Source organism: Mustela erminea, chromosome 4 (genome assembly GCF_009829155.1).
Source record: "Mustela erminea isolate mMusErm1 chromosome 4, mMusErm1.Pri, whole genome shotgun sequence".
NCBI lineage: Eukaryota > Metazoa > Chordata > Mammalia > Carnivora > Mustelidae > Mustela > Mustela erminea.
The window spans coordinates 122,161,737-122,181,287 of NC_045617.1; the positions used below are offsets into that span (position 1 = coordinate 122,161,737).

Here is a 19,551-nt window from a genome sequence, read left to right on the forward strand (position 1 = left end):
GCAGCCGTGCACTGCATTTTACTATTCATGTGGCACAATGCTGAAATGAAGCCTGGTGACGGCAAGCACACACAAGCATCTTACATGTAAATGAAAGTTCAGAAATGGGCAAAACCTGTTTCTAGGTTAGCATTGGGCTCTCAAACTATCTGGTAAAAAAACATTCAATCTCCAGGCAACTGCAGACCTGAAATACAGTCTTAGCATGACTAGCGAAGTCTGACAGTGGAGGCACTCATCCCAGGTTTGATGGGCCTCCTGTTCATGTGCTTGAACTTGGGAGTCCACAAGACAGCTTCAAAGGCATGTCCTCTCAAGTCTGTAGCAGGGACCAAAATGACACAAGGCTGCAAATTCCTTGCTACTCAGATGCAGCTGCAGACCCCTCCCTGTTTGGTAACTTAGTGCTGGACCAAAAGAACGTGGCTGAAGACGTGCTAAGGCCAGGCCATATACTTCACAGCTTCCACCAGGACCTCTTGGGACACTTAACTCAGGGACATAAGAAGCCTCATGATTCTGCTGTCTTGCAGGACAAGCCAGAAACACTGGCTGACAATCCAGTGGGGTTGTAGTACCAGAAGCCCCTGACACATGGGAGCCAACAGACCTCACACACTGGCCCAGAAATGGATTTGCTCTTAACTCTAAATATGTAATTCAGTGGTCAAATTTTGAGGTAGCTTATTACAACAGATCACCGGGGTTAAATTTCCTAAAACCACTCCATAGATCCCTAGGCACTGTACTGCTACGTGAGACTGCAACCAACCAACCCATCCCCAAAATCATTTCAGAAAAATTTTTTAATCCTTTTATTATTCTTTTTTAACAAACGGCCCCAGGGATAGGGGACCAGGGGAGGGGGGTGGAGGGAAAGTGAGGCCCCAGCCCCACAACCCCTCCCCACCCACCCCTTTCCCCCTTATATATTTATAATCTATATACAAGCCCCGGGGGGTAGGGGGCAAGGGGAACTTCCTCAGCGGGGTGGGGGCAACCCAGGCTCCTTGTCTCCTCGGGACCCAGGCTCCTCTGCCCGCCGGGAAGGCCCCTCTCGAGAAGTTGGCCCCGCCCGCTCCCAGGGCTTCGGCATCCAGCGCAGGGCATCTGGTGGGGAGGCCTAGGGAACAGTACACAAGCAAGGGTAAGTCATACCGGGAAGCCAAGGATGGAAAGACAGGAACTTAAGTGGTAGGTAACTCTTGAATTTTGACTTGGGGGCACAGGGATCTCTCCCTTCACCTGCTGGTAGAGGTCGATGCGCTGGGTGCGGAAGACTCCGCTGTAGGTAGAAGGCGGGGCCTTGATACGGGAATTCAGGCCAGAGAAAGACCTACAGGAAGAAGGGTGTTTAAGGCAAACATGACACCTGCTCCCTGCTCCCCTAAGAAAGCAAGCCCTTAAGGATGGGCAATCTGCATCCCCACTCCCTCTTCTTGCCTTCCAGCTGGGGGAGTACGAGACGACCCAGGTCCCCCAAGGTTGCTGCTCAGTTTCCGATAATCCTGGAACGGCTTTAGTTCCACTGGGTGCAGCTGAAGGAAAAAAATTCATGAGCCTCCTGCCTCTCAACCCAGTTCCTCTTCAGATTCTGAACCCCTACCCCTAGCTCTTACGAGATCCCTAGCCCCTCACTTCCTGTACCTTACCTCTGCTCGCCCCAAGCTAGGGGGGAAAGGTCTGGCAGGTGAAGGCAGCACCCGAGTAGCAGGAGCAGGTGGGGGCCGCACAGCCAGGCTGGGGGGCTGCAGAGCAGGGCCCACAGGTAACAGAGAAAGGGGTGGTGGGGCAGGAGGTGGCGCTGGTGGCAGGGAGCCAAAGTTCACCACAGGCAACTGTGAGTCCACCATGGGTAGAAGCATCTACAGTAAGAAATACGGGCCAGGGGCAGGAGGGGGGATGGAAGGGAAAAATGTCAGAAAAGGAGAAATATAGTTAAATAAATAAGCCAGAGGCTGGTCACAGAAATAGAATGAAGGGCAAAAAGCACGACAAAAGGTACCTGCTGGGCAGGGGCCCCCGAGGGGAGGAAGCCACTTTGGCCACCAGGTTGCAGAGGAGAATAAAAATCTGAGGGGGATGGCAGATCCTGGCGCACCTGGTAGGGACCACAGGGATCGGTGTCAACTCTCCCAAAAGCATTCTCTCCCTTTCAACTCCTGAAGCCCATCACCTGCCCACCTCTTACCTGAAGCAAGGGTGGATCGGGCAACGGGCTGGGGCAGAAAGCTGGAGAGTAAAGGAAGGAAGGTGGAGGATACAGGATTCCTCCAGCTGGCAACTTCCCCAGCTCTGTTGCTTGCAGTGCGGAGAAATCCAAAAACTGGCCCTTGACAGCTACCCCAGAAAGCAGTGCTGAGGGGGGCGCTGGGCCCGGCGGGAGGTACAGGGGCTGTGATCTGAAGAGAGAAGACAAACAAACAAATTAACTAATAAGTTAAAAAATTTCAGGTGCAGGGGAGGAGTCAGGAAACCAGAATCATTTTATTCATTTGTTCTAAGCTAAGTCTACCAGCTTTTGGTATCTCTGAAACAGGTCTTCCCTTTCCCTCCCACGGAAACACTGTTCCCTCCTCCCTTCTGAGATCCAAAGGCATCTAGTCTTACCTGTAAGGGTGAAGGGAGGGTGTCCCAGGGCGGAAGCCTCCGTTGTTGGGATGTAACTGAGAATCTATGGCTCCCCCTGAGACCTGCGGGAGGGCAAGGCTGGAATAGCTCCAGTTTTTCTGGTCAAGAAAAGATTGCCCGCCCCACCTACTACGGTAAAAGCAAGGAGAAAAACGAAATCACAAATAATGATGGTTTATAACTACACAAATTAAAAAGGCTGGGCTGTGAGGGACAGCAGGCAGAAGGGGGTCATGGGACAGGAAACAGGACCTACTTGTGAACTGGGAGGCCCAGGGCTGCCGTAGAAGACCTCAGGGTACAAGCGCTGGCCTGAGGAGCTGGACTCTGGGCCACAGTGCCCAGAACTCACGTTCTTCGATTGTGGCTCAGCTGAGGCAGAACTGGGGAGCAGCTCCCAGTCTCGGGATATGGGGATGGCCTGTAAAGAAACCTGATTAGGAGCAGTATCAGCTTCCCAGACATCCAGGTCATACCCAGCTATTTTCTCCAGAAACTGAAGGTCTTTCCACCAAATCCTCCTACTCACCTCACTGACTGAGGCGGTTAGTTCTTTCTCTGCTTTTAAACTGTCTCCAACCACTAGACGCAGGTCCGAGTCCTATGGCAGTGACAAGGGGAGACCGTCCCGTGACTCAAGTTGTGTATTGTCCACATCCCACCTCCAGTCCTTCCCTTCTCTCCACCCATCCCGAGATACTCTGATCCTGCCCATGCTATACCTTGTCACTGGTGCCAAACTGGACTGGGGGGCCATGTCGCTGGGATGGCCGGAGGGAGCCAGGCTCTGGGCCTCGGTCTGTCCGCTGCAATCGTTCAGTGCCAATGGGGCCAGGGGGCAGAGGCTGCTCCCGGGGCAGCTCCTGGGTTGGGGAAGTAAAAGGAAGCCCAAATGAAGGAATGGCCACAACACACAAGCACAGGGAAAGAGACAAGTGTATGGCCAAGGTCAAAGTCTCAGAAACATTCCTCTTTTCTTGATCTTTTACCTTTCTGTCACCATCATGGGGAGCAGGTGGCCGTCTCCTAGGAGGTTCAGAGGGTTCAGAGCCAGGGGTACCCTCACCAGGAACAGCATTCAGGGGTGAGGGACCTCCAGGCCGCTTGGGAGGCCCCTCTGCTGTCCCCTTGAGTCCTCCATCAGGGGAACTTCGCTGGCTGCAGGGACCTGATGACACCTGAGAGTCCCCACTCAGGTCCACCCCACTGTCAGACTGACTCATCTGAAAGGAGTAGAGAAACAGTTAAGTCACAGCAGAAAACACCCCAATACCTCACTGATGTTTACAAACACACAAACTGAAACACAGAACTACAGGGTTAGCCCCAGACAACACAGAACAGATGGGTTAGAATCCCAGCCCAGACGAACCTCAGTTCCAGCCACATCCTCAAAAGGGCTCAGGGGTTCCATCCAGGGCTCCATAGAGCCAGGCCGGTAACTCTTCCGGCTAGCGGCTGGGAATATCACCAGGGGGAAAACCGCCAGAGGTGAGAGACTGTCCTGAGACCGCCCTGCCCTCTCAGCCCTCTGACACAGCCTTTCCCACCCCTCCTCAGGCTTACTCACCAGTATGTAAACGGTTCCAGATGTGAGGGGTCAGGGCCTCTGTACCTGCGTCTCTGCACTCTCCCTGAGGGCCTGGGCCCTCGGGCTTTGGGCCTAAGAATCCAGAGCTATGAGAAGGCGGCAAAGATTCCTAAAAGTGAGAAAGGCCAGAAACAAAACATTAATAAACTGGGAATAGGGAACTGGAAGAGGCTGGGCGAGTATGGGGCAAAAAAGATGACAACCAGTGATTAATACTGAGAATTTGGAATAAGGACATAATGAGAATAGGGAAATGAAAAAAGGTAACAAGAGCCTTCAGGAGTAAGAGCAATGAAGCACAACGTCAAGCTCCAAATCTCTCACCTCCTGCAGCAGCTCTGGTTTTCTGGAAGGCCGCTCCCGCCGTTTTGTGGGGAAGGAATTAACCCCAGCAGAGTCCCGGGGAGTCCCATTCACCCCTCTCACCATCAGCCCTGGCTCCTCGAAGTGGGGCTCTAGGGGAAAGGGAAAATCCATCAGCATCTGCTCTACCACTGACCTTTGCTTTTCCCATCAGCTACCTCCCAATCCTTCTGCCCTGGCTCAGTGCAGACACCCAGGATCAGAGCCCCCAGGCCAGACTTCCTCCCTGCCTCCTGACCTCGGGATGGAGATGTTCCCACCCACAGCCACTCCAGCTTACCTGAACTGACACTGTTGTTGGTGGTGGCTCTCTGAGGGTCGTATCGGGTTGGGGGCCGAGGGGAGGGGCCTTGAGGGGTTTGGGGAGGCCCAGGCTTGGGCCTTGGGTGCCCCCCTGGTGCAGCTGCACTCCCTTGGCGGCTGCTGAGTTGGGCCAGAGCCTGTTGGATGCCAGCAGGGTTGCTGTGGATAACTTGGTCCAGGCGGAAGACAGCAGAACTGCTGGGTGGAGGGGGAGGTAAAGGAAGCCCTGGGGGCCGCTCCTCAGGAGGTCGGCTGAAGAAAACAGAGCATCAGCTCCAATACTCCCAGAATTATTAACATTTTCCCTACCAGTCCAAACTTCCAACCTCTCCCTCTTCCCCATTAAAATTTAGGTGTCTCTGAGGACGTCTAACGAATTTCTATATGCATGCAAAATTAAGAAACAAATACATGCATGCTCAACTTGATCAGCAATCACTTTCCAGTTACCTTCCCTAGACAGGACTATTCAGGGCCTAGCAGCCTATGCCCTTAGACCTCAAACTCCGTGGCACCCAACTTCCCTTTCCTTCAGGTCTTCTTCCCTCCCCAACGGTTTAACCTTAGAAATAAACTCCAAAGCCCGTCCCTACCCACCTCCGGTTCTTGGGAGAGGGCCAGCTCCTCTTGTCCCCTCGCCCTGGGCCGGTCCTCCCTCCAGGTCCCCCACCACCTCCGCCACTGCTGCTGCCACCACTGCCAGCCTTGCTGCCTGGGCCCGGGCGCCGATTCTGCCTTTCCATGCCGGGCCGCTGACTCGAGAAGCTCCGCTTGCTCAAATCCTTGGCTCTCTGGCTCAGATCTCCACGGGACATGGCTGAGAGGCCTGGTCCAGTTCCACCTCCACCACCCCCAGGAGTTCCCACAGCTTTGGGGGCCAGCAGTGCGGGTGGGGGAGCCTCCTTGTCCCCCCGGCGCTCACTGGCAAAGTCGCTGCTCTCTGATGCAGTTTCCCATTCCTCATTGGCTTGATCGGAGTTCTGGTTTGACAGATCAGGAGACTTGGCAGCTGCCCGGCGAGGGGGTGGGGGCATGGATACTGTCGTGAGTGTCTCCTCTGCTCCAGAGGTGGGGGCTGGCAGGGCTAGGGAAGAGGGCTTGCCCTCAGCCCCTCTGGCAGCGTTCTCCCGTTCCTGTTTCAACCTCCGGAACCGAGGCGGTTTGTCCTGCTGCTGAGCCCTCCCATGCCGCCTCCGTCGGGGCCGCTCACCATCTTCCACACCCATGCCCATGTTGCTGCCTCCACTGCTGCCTCCCCGGGCCACGGGCGACAGAGGCCCTGGCATCAGCTTCTCTTTCAAGGGCTCCTTACTTGGTGGCAATGCAGCTGTTGGAGGCTTCTTGGGAGCCAGGGACTTTGTGGGAGGGCTCCAGCCTGGACAAATGGGTGGAGGGGGCCTCCCGCCCCCTCGACCCCGGCGGGATGGCACCCCTCTGGGAGTGAAGACACGCCCGCCTCGGGCAGTGGAAAAGCGGGCTGGGGCAGGTGAAGGAGGGGCTCCGGATGGTGGAGGAGCAAGAGGGACTTGGGTGAGCACTCCCTCCTTGGGCGGGGGAGCCTCCTTGTCTGAGGGAGCCAGATCGCTCTCGTGGGTCTCACTGCCCGTTTCTGAGCCCCGCTGCCGACGCCGCTTGGGGATTTCTTCGTACTCTGAACCCTCGCTTCTTGTTTCACTAGCAGTGCGGCCTCGGGGAGCAGGGGGATGGTTTGGTCCCCCTGCTCCACCTCCACGCCCATCGTCTCCCCGGAACTCTCGGTAACTACGGAACTCTCGGCTGCGGGCTCCCCGTCCCCGGCCCCCATAGGTCCCCCGAAAACCCCGCCCTCTGGCAAAATATTCGCCTCGGCCCCGGCCCCGGCAAGAGGCAGGACCCACTCTTTCATAGGAGTAATCCCTTCGAAGCCTTGGGGCAGGGGAAAGATTCCCACTGGGCGGGGTCTCCTTGGGGACCCCTATCTTCCCCTTTGCAGCCTTGAGGAGGTCTGGCTTTGGAACCTTGGGGCTTTCATCGCCTTGCTCCAGCGGCTTGGAAGGCAGCTCTTCAGCTTTTGTAGGTGGTAGGGGTTTCTTTATAGGCCCAGCCCGGCGGGGAGGGGCCCCTGGTTCCTCTGGAGGGATCCCACGACGACTGCTGCCTGGGCGAGGGCCCCAGCGGGTCTCAGTGCGGCTCTCTCTGCGAGGTGGAGGGGGGCCTTGGCGGGTAGGCTTTCGGCCGGCTTCTGGCCCCGTCAGCTGTGGAGCCTCCTCCTTGGGGGTTTCCTTCTTGGGTGGCAGAGCTTGTACCTTAGTGGCTTCATCATTGCCTGGGGGCCAGGGGAGTGGACGGGGCCCTGGGGGAGCTGGTTCATCCAGAGGGAAGCGAGGGATCGGGGGCCCAGTGGCTCCATTCTCAGGAAAGCCTGGGTAACTGGCCAAATAGGGTGGCGGGGGAGGTACTGGAGGAGTCTCACTCCTAAAAACGGACACAGAAAGTAAAAATTAAGTAACTTAGAATGAGGAAAAGCAAAACCTGGTGGAGAAAAAGAACATTCTATTACCCCACTGACACTCCTCTCACATTTATTCCTGTCACCTCACCACTAATCCAAAGAATCTTTTCTCCTAACCCAAGTCCTTTCACTGGCAAATGCACCCACTTCCACTACACAGACTCACCGCATCCCCTTGTCATCCTCATCGGCAGCCTGGCGCAGTGGGGAGGTAAGCGGGCGGGGATCATTGGGTGTGGTGGTGAAGACATCTCCTACCCAGGCCAACTTTGGATCCACTGGTGGGGTGCCCCGCTCCCGCAAGAGGGGAGGTGCATGGCGCTCAAACGGTTCTGAGCTTGAACCCCCACTGTCTGAGCGCTCCCGGGGAACTAAGCCTAAGAAAACAAGAGGGATGAGAATGCTAACCCTCTTCTATGTGACAGGACATCCAGCTCAAGCAACATCTCCCCAATCTACTTCTGTCAGTCACGTTGACATCAACTCCTCCATCTCTTATTACAGGCAGGCTTGACCCTGACACTCTCTTGAAGGAGTTATCTTTTTCACTCAGCTTCCCTATGAATGAATTGATGAATTCCCCCCAAATAAATCCAGGCCAATGGAAACCCACTGTTTCTCCCCCAAAGCCATTCCTGAAACAAAGAGCATTCTGAGCAACACTAAAGCACACACCCACCGTCCTTCACCCATGACCCTTCATCCGCACAGCAAAATGCGCACACCTGCTTCCCAGGACTGCAGTGCCCCTTACCCACCCCCTCAAGGGCTCTTACCAGAGGGATGCACACCAGGAGGATAGAAGTCCAGAGGGGGCCGGCCCTGGAGGAGCCGGGGGTCCACGTAAGGAGGTATCATCATCCAGCGGGGATCAAAGTTCATCGGGGGCATGGGTGGGGGACGGCCCAGAGCACCTGGGTATAGGGCCTTGGGGGGCGGTGGCGGAGCCTGTGGAGCTGGCACAGCCCCCATGGTCACAGGCTGTGGTGGTGATGGCGGGACCGGAGCAGGTGGGGTGGAACCCTGTTGATGCTGCTGCCACTGCTGCTGTTGCTGCTGCTTCAAAAGCTGCTCCTGGTGAAGGACAGCAGAGGGGACGAGAGAGGCATCAAAGCCCCTGCCTCGCCCCCAGCAGGAAAGGAAATAAGCCCATAAACAAAGTTAATACACAGACATGACACATACTAGGACTAGATGGACACCAGAGTGATGTACCAGAGACGGCAGTGGTAAGACCTGGAAGGCACCTTCTGAACTGGGTACAAGAGAAAGCCAGGAAAAGGAAACCGCTCTTATGAGAAAAAAAAAGAAGTCTCTCACCTGCTGCTGCCGCTGGAAACGAGGTGGCAACGACTTCTGGTATTTGGGGTAGCCCAAGCCCTGGCTGGGGGGCTGCCGGGTGGGACCAACCCCATCACCCTTGGATTCCACCTTTGGGGCTGGGGTCGTGGCAGGAGAGGGAACTTCTTCTGGTTGTTCAGAACCCTCTTTTGAGGGCAGTTGGGGTTCCACTGCATTTACAAAAAGATAATCATCAGGGTGATCTAGTCCCCCGAGACCTGTGACCAACAGCCCACTAACTCCGCTCTTACCTCCAACAAACACCCTCTCTAAAGAAGAGCCAACGATGGTGGCATGTACTACCCAGGAAACCACGAAAGAAAGAGGTCACTGCTCACCAGGAACTCAGATAGTAAAACCTCCCCCAACTCAGATATCCATACGAACAAAGGAACCCTTTTTTTCTTCCACCACTGATCGTCTGATAAACTGAAACCATGCCTTCTGCTTCATTTCCTCCCAACCTTACCACCTGTGCCCTCAGCCCCAACGGAGAAAAAAAAAAAGGACACCTAGAGTACCCTATCCCCATTTCCGTACCTGGGCTGGCTTCGAAGCTGCCACTGCTGGTGCTACTGGTACTGCCGCCACCACTCACCAGCGAGGGAGCTGGAGCCACACCTGGAGCGGGGGCCGACTGGGCAGGAGCGGATGGTGTTGGCTCTTCCAATTCTTTTTCTGGTGTTGGGGCTGGGGCTGGGGCTGGTGGAGGAGCTGGAGGTGCAGAGAGTTCTTTAGGGACTGCAGGTGGCGGAGCTGGGGCAGGAGGGGCAGCAGGTGGGACAGCAGGCTCTGCTTTGAGCCGCTTGTCAGGTGCCCCAAACTTCTCATCAAGTCGCTTGAGCTTTTCCGCGCAGGCTGCCCGGCGCTCCTCTTGCATGCGACGCTCTTCCTCCTCTCGTCGGCGCCGGGCCCGCTCCACAGCCAGGGAGATCTCAGATGAAGATTGTTTTCGCCGCTGCCGCCAGGCCTCATCCTCGTCTTCGGGTGCTGGGGGCTTGCAGGGAGGGCCCCCCCGATCCTGTCAATGGGCAGACCCGGCAGGGCCAGAGGTGTCAGTCGTCAGATTTATTATCTTCTCCAGACTGACCAACTGTCTCTAGCTGTGGGGGCAGGCACCGGCCTTGGGTTGGTGGCCTCTTTGGGTAGGGACAAACTCATCCTAATCTTATTTCCTCTCTCCTTTCAGAGACCCGAACACCCAGGGCTCCTTGTTCTTCCTCACCAGCATCCCATTTCTTTTAACCCAGGTTCCCATAACACCAAAGATGTCCCAGAGATGCTCTGGATGCTTTTCAGAGCTGCTCCACTGCTTTACACTTCCTGGAGCCCCTTCCTGACCCTCCCCCCAGCTTCCTCTATCACTAGTGCTTTAACTTCTCAGCTGACACTCCTCTCCCACAACTAACCCTTCTCAACCCCTCATTGTAGACACTCACTGGGTAGTCCCCAGGGGGGCCCCAGTTCCCGGCGGGGCCCCGGTGAGGTGGGGGTGGGGGAGGCTTTGGGGCAGGAGGCCCCGGCTCTGTCTCTGGAGGCCGAGAGGTCTCTGCCCAGGCCGTCTTAGGAGGGGGCGGTTCGCTGCCGGGGGAGTTGCCCTTTTTGCCATCTGCTTCAGGGGGCCGTTCCTCACCAGCAGCTGATTGGGACTCCTTGCTGTGAGCAGACCAACAGTGGAATTAAAATCAGCTGAAAACCAGCTCCTTTAAGAGGATATTACTGTGAGAGAAACTGAGCCCCCAACTCACTGGCCCTCAGCTCCCTCCTCATCAGAATCTCGCCCGTCTTCTTCATCGCTGAACTTGAGCTTTTCAGTGTAGTCGACCTCTTCGTGGGCCCCTATGGGAAGAAGGAAAAAGTGATATCCCAAGTATTCTGCTCTCCAACCTCAGCTAACTTCTGGAACACAGGACAGGGTCGGGTATTACGGAGTATAAATGCGCTCCCAACACCAATCCCTCTCTGCATGAAGCCACACTGAGAGTCCTGGCATTCCCACACCTCTCAGTTCTTTACCAGATCTTGGCTTTCTGCCATCTGTTTCCCCTACCCTTCAGCGTCTCCTTTTCCCCCACACAATTTCACCCACACAATCCCCTATTTATTCATCAGATTTTGATTTTTGAGATCAAAGACTTCATCCTTCATATGCACTGACCTGCCCAACCATCATCATTCTCCTGGTCCAACTGGTCAAACTCTTTGAGGTTATCCTCTTTAAGAATCGAAGGCCGACCTACAGGCTCTACAAGGCGCATCGGTGGCCCTGAACCTCGAGGGCCTGCCACACGGGGGAAACGGCTGCGTGTGAAAAGACAAATGGGAGACAGAGTGTCGAAGATGGCATGCTGTAGAACCACATACAAGACTCAGCCTCTGGGCCGGAAGACCATCTCCCTAAGAGGCTTCCCTTGCCCTAACCAGAAACCCACACCTGGATTACTCACCTGGGCCCATCAGGAGTAGGGTATCGGTAAGGCCCCTGGGGTCCATAGGGCGGAGGAAATGGGAGATACGGGGGATACATCTGCAAAATGGCCCAAGAGCAGATGCTTAGAGGAATAAATATGCAACCAGCTCCCTAAACCTATCACCCTTCCCTCTGTCATAGGTCCCGGCTTTCTTTCTGTCCCCTCCAAAGGCTCACTCCTAGTTGGTAACTCTCTAGTTTCAAGTGCAACCACTCCAAAACAAGATACGCAAACTCACGAAGGGCGGCATCATTCCGCGGTAGGGAGGGAACTGGGGTGGGCCCGAAGGCTGTAGCGCCCCCCGGGGATCATGGCTATGATGAAGTTTGGAGTCTGGGCCCTCCAGCTCATCAGGGCCACGCCCACCTCCGTCCCTCCAAGTTGCAGAATCTGTATTTTGGAAAAAGCAAAGAAGGAAGATAGTTAAAAATGATGGAGAAAAAGGTGAATACGCCAGAACTTAGCTCCGAGATGGAGTAAGGTACTGTTCTGTACAAAATATAACCAACCACTCACTCACTCACTCACCCAACTCACAAATGTTAACCACTCACTTTGGGGGCGGAGGCTTGGTCCGGGCCCAGACGACTGTTCGGCAGACTCCCTTTCCTTGGCAGCCTTGTCCTGGTCGCCAGCCGCCTGCAGGGTCGGAAATTCCTCTCGAGAGAATCGTGACAGTAGGCTTGATGCCCTTCCACCTGTTGGTTCAGAGTAGCAGACCAAAAAATACCCAAAAACCCCAAAAAACATATTTACTGAAAACGTACCACAAAACTCAAAGGCTTTGATAGTACCAGATCATCAAATTCCTGCTTTAAAACTCACCCCCTACACACTGTGTACCCATTCCCCAATAAACAAGGTTCTGGGACACCCCCTCGACCTCCCGTAAGACAGAAATGAACTTGCTCATGTGGCCCGTGAAACCTAATATGGGGCCCCAAATTTAGCAAGAGAACCAAAGAACACTTTGCTAAAGGTATAGTGCAGGGCTCCTACCTACCACAGGGCACAGAACAAGCTCCCCAAGCAGCCCTGCACTCACCATCTCCATGTGCTCCATGGGTGACGCTGGCTTGTGCCCAGGACTTTACCCCGCTTGGAACCGAAGGAGTGTTCTGGGGAAGCAGAGAAATAATAAACGGTGATGTGAGCGGTGGAACTACAAACCATTCTTACCCCCAGCTATTCAATACCACCTAGTTCTTCACACACCTCGGGAGCTGCTGGGGGTCGTTTCTGCTGGTTGGAGGCAGGCGTCTGTGAAGCCGGCAGTGGCTGCGATTCCGGCGGCTGAGCGGTTGAGGCATCGGAACTAAGGAAATGGTAGGATGGAAAGGTTATCCAGGACCTGAGATGCCTCCGCTACTTGTCCAACTGATGGAGGACAGGAAGTAAACCCAAGCCCATCTGTTACTATTTACAAGTACTTGCAACAAAATACTATAATTTAGTCACCCCATGTAGGCTGTCATCTCTTTGTTGATCCCTTCCTTCCACCTCACAGAAAGGTAAAAGTGTCATTCCTTAGTCCCCTAACTAAAGAACCCTGGAATAACCAAGAGGCTTCCCTCGGTCTCTGGATCTTATGTGGCTGGGCTAGACCAACGCACTCCTAAAGTTAAAGTTAAGACAGTCATTACTCTAGGTCCCCCAGACCTCTGTGTACCTCTTGGGGTCGGACTGCTCCTGTTTGCTTGCCCATCCTGTTCCGTCTTTCGGCACTAGTGAGACGTTGGGGTCATTGCCTTTGTTCTCGGCTTTCAGGCTTGGAAGGTTGGCTGGGGGTGGCATACGCCGGGCAATGGCAACTTTCCCAAGACTCTGCAGGCCATGGCGAGGGGCAACTGGAGAAAAGATAGGAGGGTGAAGAACGCCCCACATGGACAATCAGACAGTTTCCTACCCTAGGCCCCATTTGTACCACCTTAATGTCTTATTACCAAACTTTTTTAAAGAAACCATTCCTTCCTTTGCCCTCAGCAACCTCTAAAATTCCACTGTAAACAATAAGATGCATTACAGTTGATGCTTCTTTGTTGGATGGTTCATCTTGAGCCTGCAGGAAGCAAGCTGGCCCCAGAATTCTCCAAGTCCACATTTCTTTGCCTCCAGTTCTTACGTGTCCAAAGACAGGGAACTATAGACACGCCTTTGTAGGAGGGTCACTGGTGTTCATCCAAAGCCCAATGTTCCCTATGGGACCCAAGATAAAGCTGGGAAGCATCTATTGTTCCTCTAGTCTTTTAATACTTGGCTATAACCATTTCCCTTCAAAGAGCTTTAGAATGTATGCCCCATTCATGCCCAGCCTCTAGGAATTAGGAACATCTTGGCAGGACCCTCACCAGCGGGTTTCTGGATCTCTAAGGACTTGCCCTTATACGTATCAAACAGGTTGAGCGAGGAATACTTCTTTCCATCCTTCCCCTTGGCAGTCGGCCCCGAGCGATCGGACATTGCGCTGGAAGCTCATTGAGTACGTTGGGTCCTGCAGGCACCTCCCCCAAAACGTGCCGGAGCCTGTGGGCCAAACACCAAGTGTTTCAGTCTCTGCTCCCTTTACTGACTCCAAGAGAAACCTAGATGCTCGTTTGCATTTTCACTAGGGGCGCAGATACTTGGCCCTCTGATGTCTTTTTCTCTAGCCTGTTCATACTTCCCACCTCTTTAAGCAACTCCCACAGAGCCCAAATGCCATGGTCCCTCTTTCCCCCAGACACCTCTTGCCAAGGGAATCTAAATAAAAAATCTAGTATCCTTCTGGTAGTAGACCCACACTTCTTTTGTGCCAGTCTATTATACAGGTAGTCACTTCTTCATTATCCTAACAAACTCCCTCCACAAAAAGCATTCCAGAGACATATGATAAAACACAGCAAGTCCCAGTCCTAGAAACAACCAGAAAGAAGCATACAGCTCCATCCTGCAAGGAACAGAGCTTTAAATCCCTGACTTATTAGACACCAGCTCCCTAACTGTGCCCCAGGTTCCTTTTCCAGCAGCCTCACTCCCATCTGGGGAGGTTTACACGAAGGTATGCCGGGAGTTTAACGATTTTATGAGCTTGCTCAGCCAGACTGGGGGCTGGTGCCAGATAATTCCTCATGGAATTGGGGCTCTACATACTCCCAAGCTACAAAACCCCTAGTATTTGGAATATTCGCCCATTTTTTTCCCTAAATTTGCCCTCATCCCAGCTCCTGGAAAAAAAATCTGGTCTCCAGATGAAAACACTGGTGGGCTCTGCTTACCCTATGCAGATGTGAGAAATACAAAACATTACGGAGCCACCTCCAGCACACTCTGTAACCATGGGGCCAAAGCCAGATGAACTTCATTTTCCTCCCCTCAGTAAGAATGTTCATCCGCAGTCATTTCTTTTCCCAATATCCCTTCCTCCCCAAGCAGGCCAAACTCTGCATCGTCAGTGGGTTCCTGAGTGACCAGGCATTCATTTATAGGAAGGAATGGCGTACAGGAAAGAAACGGGAGGTGGTGGGAAATCCAGGCAGACCCGCGATAAAAAGCTGAGTAAAATCGGGATAAAACCAGGGAAAAGTTTTAGACAGGTAAGATAAAGGAGAGGGGTTTGCCCTATAGGTGTTTAAAGACTCCAATCTTTGAAAAATAAATACATGAAGGAAAAGGGGATAGACAAATAGCGGAGCAACACTAATAAAAAAGGGTCAACATGAAAGGACGTGGAAAATAATACACTTAACCAGAAATGGTAAAGAAAAGATACAGAGCAAAGTAAGAGGGCAATGTCAAGACACCCAAGGAAAAAAAGGAGGGGAGGTGAGACAGAAAGGAAACAGGAAAAACAAAAAAGCACAGAAAGACTGAGGAACATAGAAAGCAAAGATGTAGAATAAAGGCAGGGTTCCAGGATGGGAGTGACTCGACGCGAAGAGGGGCGTCAAGAAAGGGGAACCCAAGTACTGGGTGGATGGGAGGGTGGCCCAATATGGAGGAAAGGAGACTCTCCGAGGATCCGCGGGCGCGGCCCACCCCAAAGTGGCGGCGGGGAAGGGGACCCACAGATTGGGGTGAAGAGGCCAAGAGCGCAGCTGAGGGTGGGGAGCTCAGGGCCCAGAAGAGGGGGTCACCCCATGAAGCCAGGAAGGTGGGTGGTTAAGGGCAGGCCATAGACTCTGTGTGAGGGGTTGGAGGTCCGGGTACCAAGCTGGGGTATCAGAGGGGGAGGGGCAGGCAGGCCCCGGCAGCAGGAGGACAAAATGGCGGCGGCTAATGGCAGCTTCTCCTCCCCACCCCCCCGCCGCCGGCCCGCCACCGCCGCCGCCGCCGCCGCTACCACCGCTCCCGCGCCGGAAAAGGGCGTTAGCACTCGGCTTCCCAGACTCACCTGGCCGGGTGCGCGGGGGTCCGGGACCGGGGCCTAGGGGGTCCCCGAGGTGGGATGGCGGTGGGGCGGGGGCGGATGGCGGCGGATGGCGCCGGGTTCGGCTCCTCCCGTCTCCCTCGCTCACTCCGCGGCTAGGCTCCGACTAACGGCCCATCCGGGCAACCGCCGCCCCCGGGAGCACCCCCTCCCTCCTGCCTTCCTCAGCGTGTGGCACGCCCCCTTATTTGCATAAAGGGCGGGGCACCTTCTACCCTATCCCTCTTTACTTCGAGGGCTGTCCTTATTTGAAAAAAAAAAAGGCAGGGTGTGCAGATCAGGCATATGTTATTTGCATAAAGAGGAGGGACTTTCAGGCGCTAGGATGCCGGTTGGCTAAAGAGACGCGTCCCCGGCGTCGGCCGTTAAGACGCGTAGAGGGGCGGGAATGCAGTGACCGTCCGCCGGGCGGTTACGGCGCAGGATTTCCACGACGAATGCGGGTGGGGGAAGGGGCGGAGCGTGCGTCGTGCGTTCGTGGAAAGATCGGAGCCGAGAAACGTAGGGACGCCGAGAGTGGAACGAAACGATGGAAGACTGGCAGCGCTTTCAGCAAAGGAGATGGAGCCAGAGCACGGGGCGGAAGGGATTGGCTGCCGGGGGGCGGGGCTTACGTAACGAGGGAAGAGTCCCGACTCACGCTTCCATTCGCGAGAGGTGAAAGCATCAGAGAGGCGGGGCCTTCTAGTTATTAAATCACGTAATGCAAATGAAGTGGATAGGCAGGCCAATCCTGGGGTGCAGGGGAGGGTGTCGTAGGCCCCATGCAGTGTAGGCATTCTTTTGCTAGTTCTATTTATTTGCATAATACATGTAAATTATTTGAACAAAGGTAGGATAGGAATGATCTTTTCATCAACATATCGGCAACCAGTGACTAAGACATTTAATTTTATAACCTACAATTTTTATAAATATATTTGTATATCTGATATTATTGGCAGTTTGTATTCCCTTCACAATGGGTTTCATTCTACGAAATGTACTAGTTCCCTCCTTTGTCTCTCCTATTACTGTGCTCCAATCAGACCTACTACCCTTCAGCAAATCATTCGAAAACTGTATTTCGAAGGCGTGAGAGATATCCACAATATATTATGAAAGTAGAGGGATAAAATCAGATCCTGCATGGGGAGGTTCAGGAATGCCTCTAGAGAAACGTGGATCTTATTAAGAAATGGGAAGAACTAGTCAGGATTTAGCCAAGTTTGAGGAGAGGTTGCACAGCTCAGGCCCAGTGAACTGATGAGCAGAGGCATAGTTTTGGCGACCCGTGCCTCAGCTGGTGTGACTAAATTAAGTGCCTGTCCATTATGGAAAGTGAAAGCCGGAAAATTCGCAAGAATCTGATAAGAATTTTATCCTGAGGCACATTAAAATAGTTGAGAAGCAGTTGCTAAGCATTTGAAATGGTTCTCGTGTCCCCCTCCTCCCTGGTCTCCTACCACAGCAAAATTTCTTGGAAGAGTTATCCATCCTCACTGTCACCCATTTCCCTCCTGTCGGTCATTCTTTTTTCTTTCCTTTTTTAAAAAACATTTTATTTATTTATTTGACAGAGACAGTGAGAGAGGGAACACAAGCAAGGGGAATGAGAGAGAGAGAAACAGACACCCTGCTGAGCAGGGAGCCTGATGCAGGGCTCAATCCCAGGACTCTGGGATCAGGGCCTGAGCTGAGGGCAGCTGCTTAACAACTGAGCCACCCAGGTGTCCCCTGTCATTCGTTCTTAAACGAACTCCAGTCAAGCCTTCACCCCAATTTTTTAGCCAGTGTGCTAAAAGGACATCAGTCTTATGTCTTGAAATAGCATTTATGTGCTGATGACTCCCAAATTCATATCTTCACTGCAGACCTCTCTGACAAACTCCACACTCGTATACACAGCTATGTACTTGACATCTCCACTTGGTTTTCTAACAGATCATTTCAAATTCAATATGTCCAACACTGAACATTTGACCTCAAAATTTGCTCTCTCCACAGCCTTTGTCATATCAGCTGATGGCAACTTAAAAATTATTATTGAGGCAAAAACCCTGGAATCTTCATGGACTCCCTTCTTTTTTTCACTCCCCACTTTTAATCAGATGGGAACTGTTGTCTTGAGAAAATATCCAGAATCCAGCCAATTCACTTACACTGCTTCCACCTTGATCTCTTCTCACCTGGGTTACAGTAACTTGCCTTTAGTCTGCCCCTGCCCCTACTGCCTATTCTCTGCACTGCAGCCAAAGTGGGCCTTTTCTCAGAGGAGACCTCAAAGGACTCCCTTGCTCAAAGTCCTACAAAGCCTCTTAGTCTCTCTTAAAGTCCTTTAGAGTGGCCTACAAGACCCTAAATGATTTGGCCCCCTGATTTTATCACTTTCCCTACTTCTGCCAGGCATGTTTCACCTTGGAGCCCTTTTGCTTCTCTTTGCTCTGCCAAGGTGACCCTTCCCCGCAAAACCCACGACCCTTACTCCTTTACCTCCATGATGTCTTTGTACGGTGTTGGTCGTCTTCTCACATACCCTGATTACACATTCAAAATTTTAATCTTCCCTGACCATCATGTTACCCCTGAACCCCTTTAACCTGCTCTACTTTTTCTTCTAACATCATATAAATTTTAAATTATTGTTATCGTTTGTTGTGTGTCCTCTTCTCATACTATTTTCCACAACAGAGTATAAACGTTACAATGGCAAGGATCTTTGTTTTGTGACTCTTATAACCCAAGCACCTAGAATAAGGAATGGTACAACGTTGTTGCCCAATAAATGATTTTTTAAAGATTTTATGTATTTATTTGACAGAGAGAAAGAGACGAAGAGAGAGAGCACAGGAGCAGGAGGAGGGGCAGACCTAGGGAGAAGCAGGCTCCCCAGTGAGCAGAGAGTCCAACTCAGGGCTTGATCCAAGAACCCTGGGATCATGACCCAAGCCAAAGGCAGACACTTAACTGATTGAGCCACCCAGGCACTTCCCACGCCTAATAAATGATTTTAAAGTCTTTTTATCAAAGCATATTATATTTATTTATTTTTGATGAATTTTCACAAAATGAGCAGAACATGTAGCCAAAAATAAAACCTTGACTAGCACCATGGAAGCTGCTAGAGGGCCTCTTCCAGTCACTGCCCTCCCCCAAGGCTTAGTACTAACCTTAGAACAACATACATGTGTATATATATATATATATATTTTTTTTTTTTTAAAGATTTTATTTATTTATTTGACAGAGAGACACACAACGAAAGACAATACAAGCAGGGGGAGTGAGAGAAGGAGAAGCAGTCTTCCCTCTGAGCAGGGAGCCTGATGCGAGGCTCGATCCCAGGACCCTTAAATCATGACCTGAGCTAAAGACAGACGCCTAATGACTGAGCCACCCTGGTGCCCCTATAACAACATATGTTAGTTTTGCCCTCTCTTGTACTTTATACAGATGGCATTGTATAGGAAGGATTCTCCTGTGTCTGTCTTCTTTTGTTCAACATTATGTTGAGGAAGTCCATCCACACTGCTGCATGTAGTTGTGGCTTGTTCATTCTTGTTGCTGTGTAATAATAGTCTGATGTATGACTAGAACCCAATTTATTTATCCTGAATGAATGAATTATTTAAGTTCCAGCTCCTTTGTATCCTCCTTGGTGTCACCAGGGTTGTTGCAAAGATTAAGATAATTAGTACACAGAAAGCATTCAGGGTGGTATAGGGTGGGTGCTCAATAACTATTGATTTTGTTATATTCAGCTATTTTATCCAACTTGCAGTGATATCCTCCTCATCTGAAGTGCCACACAGTTACCGTAGCACATTTTAGGAGGCTAACCTGGCTTTGCCACTGGGAAGAGCCAACACTCCTGTCCTCAGTACAGGAAACAAGCCAGCGTAATAATTAGATTATTATCTGGGATAATAATTAGATTATCCCTCTCCAGAAAGTAAGGAAATCTGAAAAAGTGGCC

The 19,551-nt window shown here is 52.5% G+C and overlaps 1 protein-coding gene and 1 non-coding gene across 3 annotated transcripts; both read right to left on the reverse strand.

Moving 5' to 3' along the window:
- Window positions 1–976: 976 nt before the first annotated feature.
- Window positions 977–15,821, reverse strand: PRRC2A (proline rich coiled-coil 2A). Of its 2 annotated transcripts, XM_032340879.1 has the most exons (31): window positions 15,561–15,814; window positions 13,540–13,714; window positions 12,861–13,038; window positions 12,407–12,506; window positions 12,237–12,309; window positions 11,746–11,889; window positions 11,430–11,581; window positions 11,168–11,247; window positions 10,879–11,021; window positions 10,469–10,559; window positions 10,160–10,376; window positions 9,261–9,741; window positions 8,700–8,890; window positions 8,156–8,453; window positions 7,546–7,756; window positions 5,486–7,342; window positions 4,866–5,140; window positions 4,547–4,677; window positions 4,202–4,331; window positions 4,004–4,089; window positions 3,621–3,854; window positions 3,354–3,494; window positions 3,161–3,232; window positions 2,888–3,052; window positions 2,611–2,693; window positions 2,192–2,402; window positions 2,006–2,101; window positions 1,653–1,865; window positions 1,444–1,538; window positions 1,246–1,336; window positions 977–1,123 (listed from the first exon to the last, which is right to left on the reverse strand). In XM_032340879.1, exons 2-31 carry the CDS (start codon window positions 13,649–13,651, stop codon window positions 983–985), a joined length of 6,492 nt encoding a protein of 2,163 aa, XP_032196770.1. In that variant the 5' UTR covers window positions 13,652–13,714; window positions 15,561–15,814; the 3' UTR covers window positions 977–982. The 2 variants fall into 2 exon arrangements, with proteins under 2 accessions (XP_032196770.1, XP_032196771.1); XM_032340880.1 differs by lacking the exons at window positions 977–1,123; window positions 1,246–1,336; window positions 1,444–1,538; ... (2 more) ...; window positions 2,192–2,402; window positions 2,611–2,693 and adding an exon at window positions 2,694–2,760 and having other exon boundaries at window positions 15,561–15,821.
- On the reverse strand, window positions 13,226–13,356 carry LOC116589620. The gene has a single exon (XR_004285379.1). It is a non-coding gene; the product is annotated as a small nucleolar RNA SNORA38 (small nucleolar RNA).
- Window positions 15,822–19,551: the final 3,730 nt, after the last annotated feature.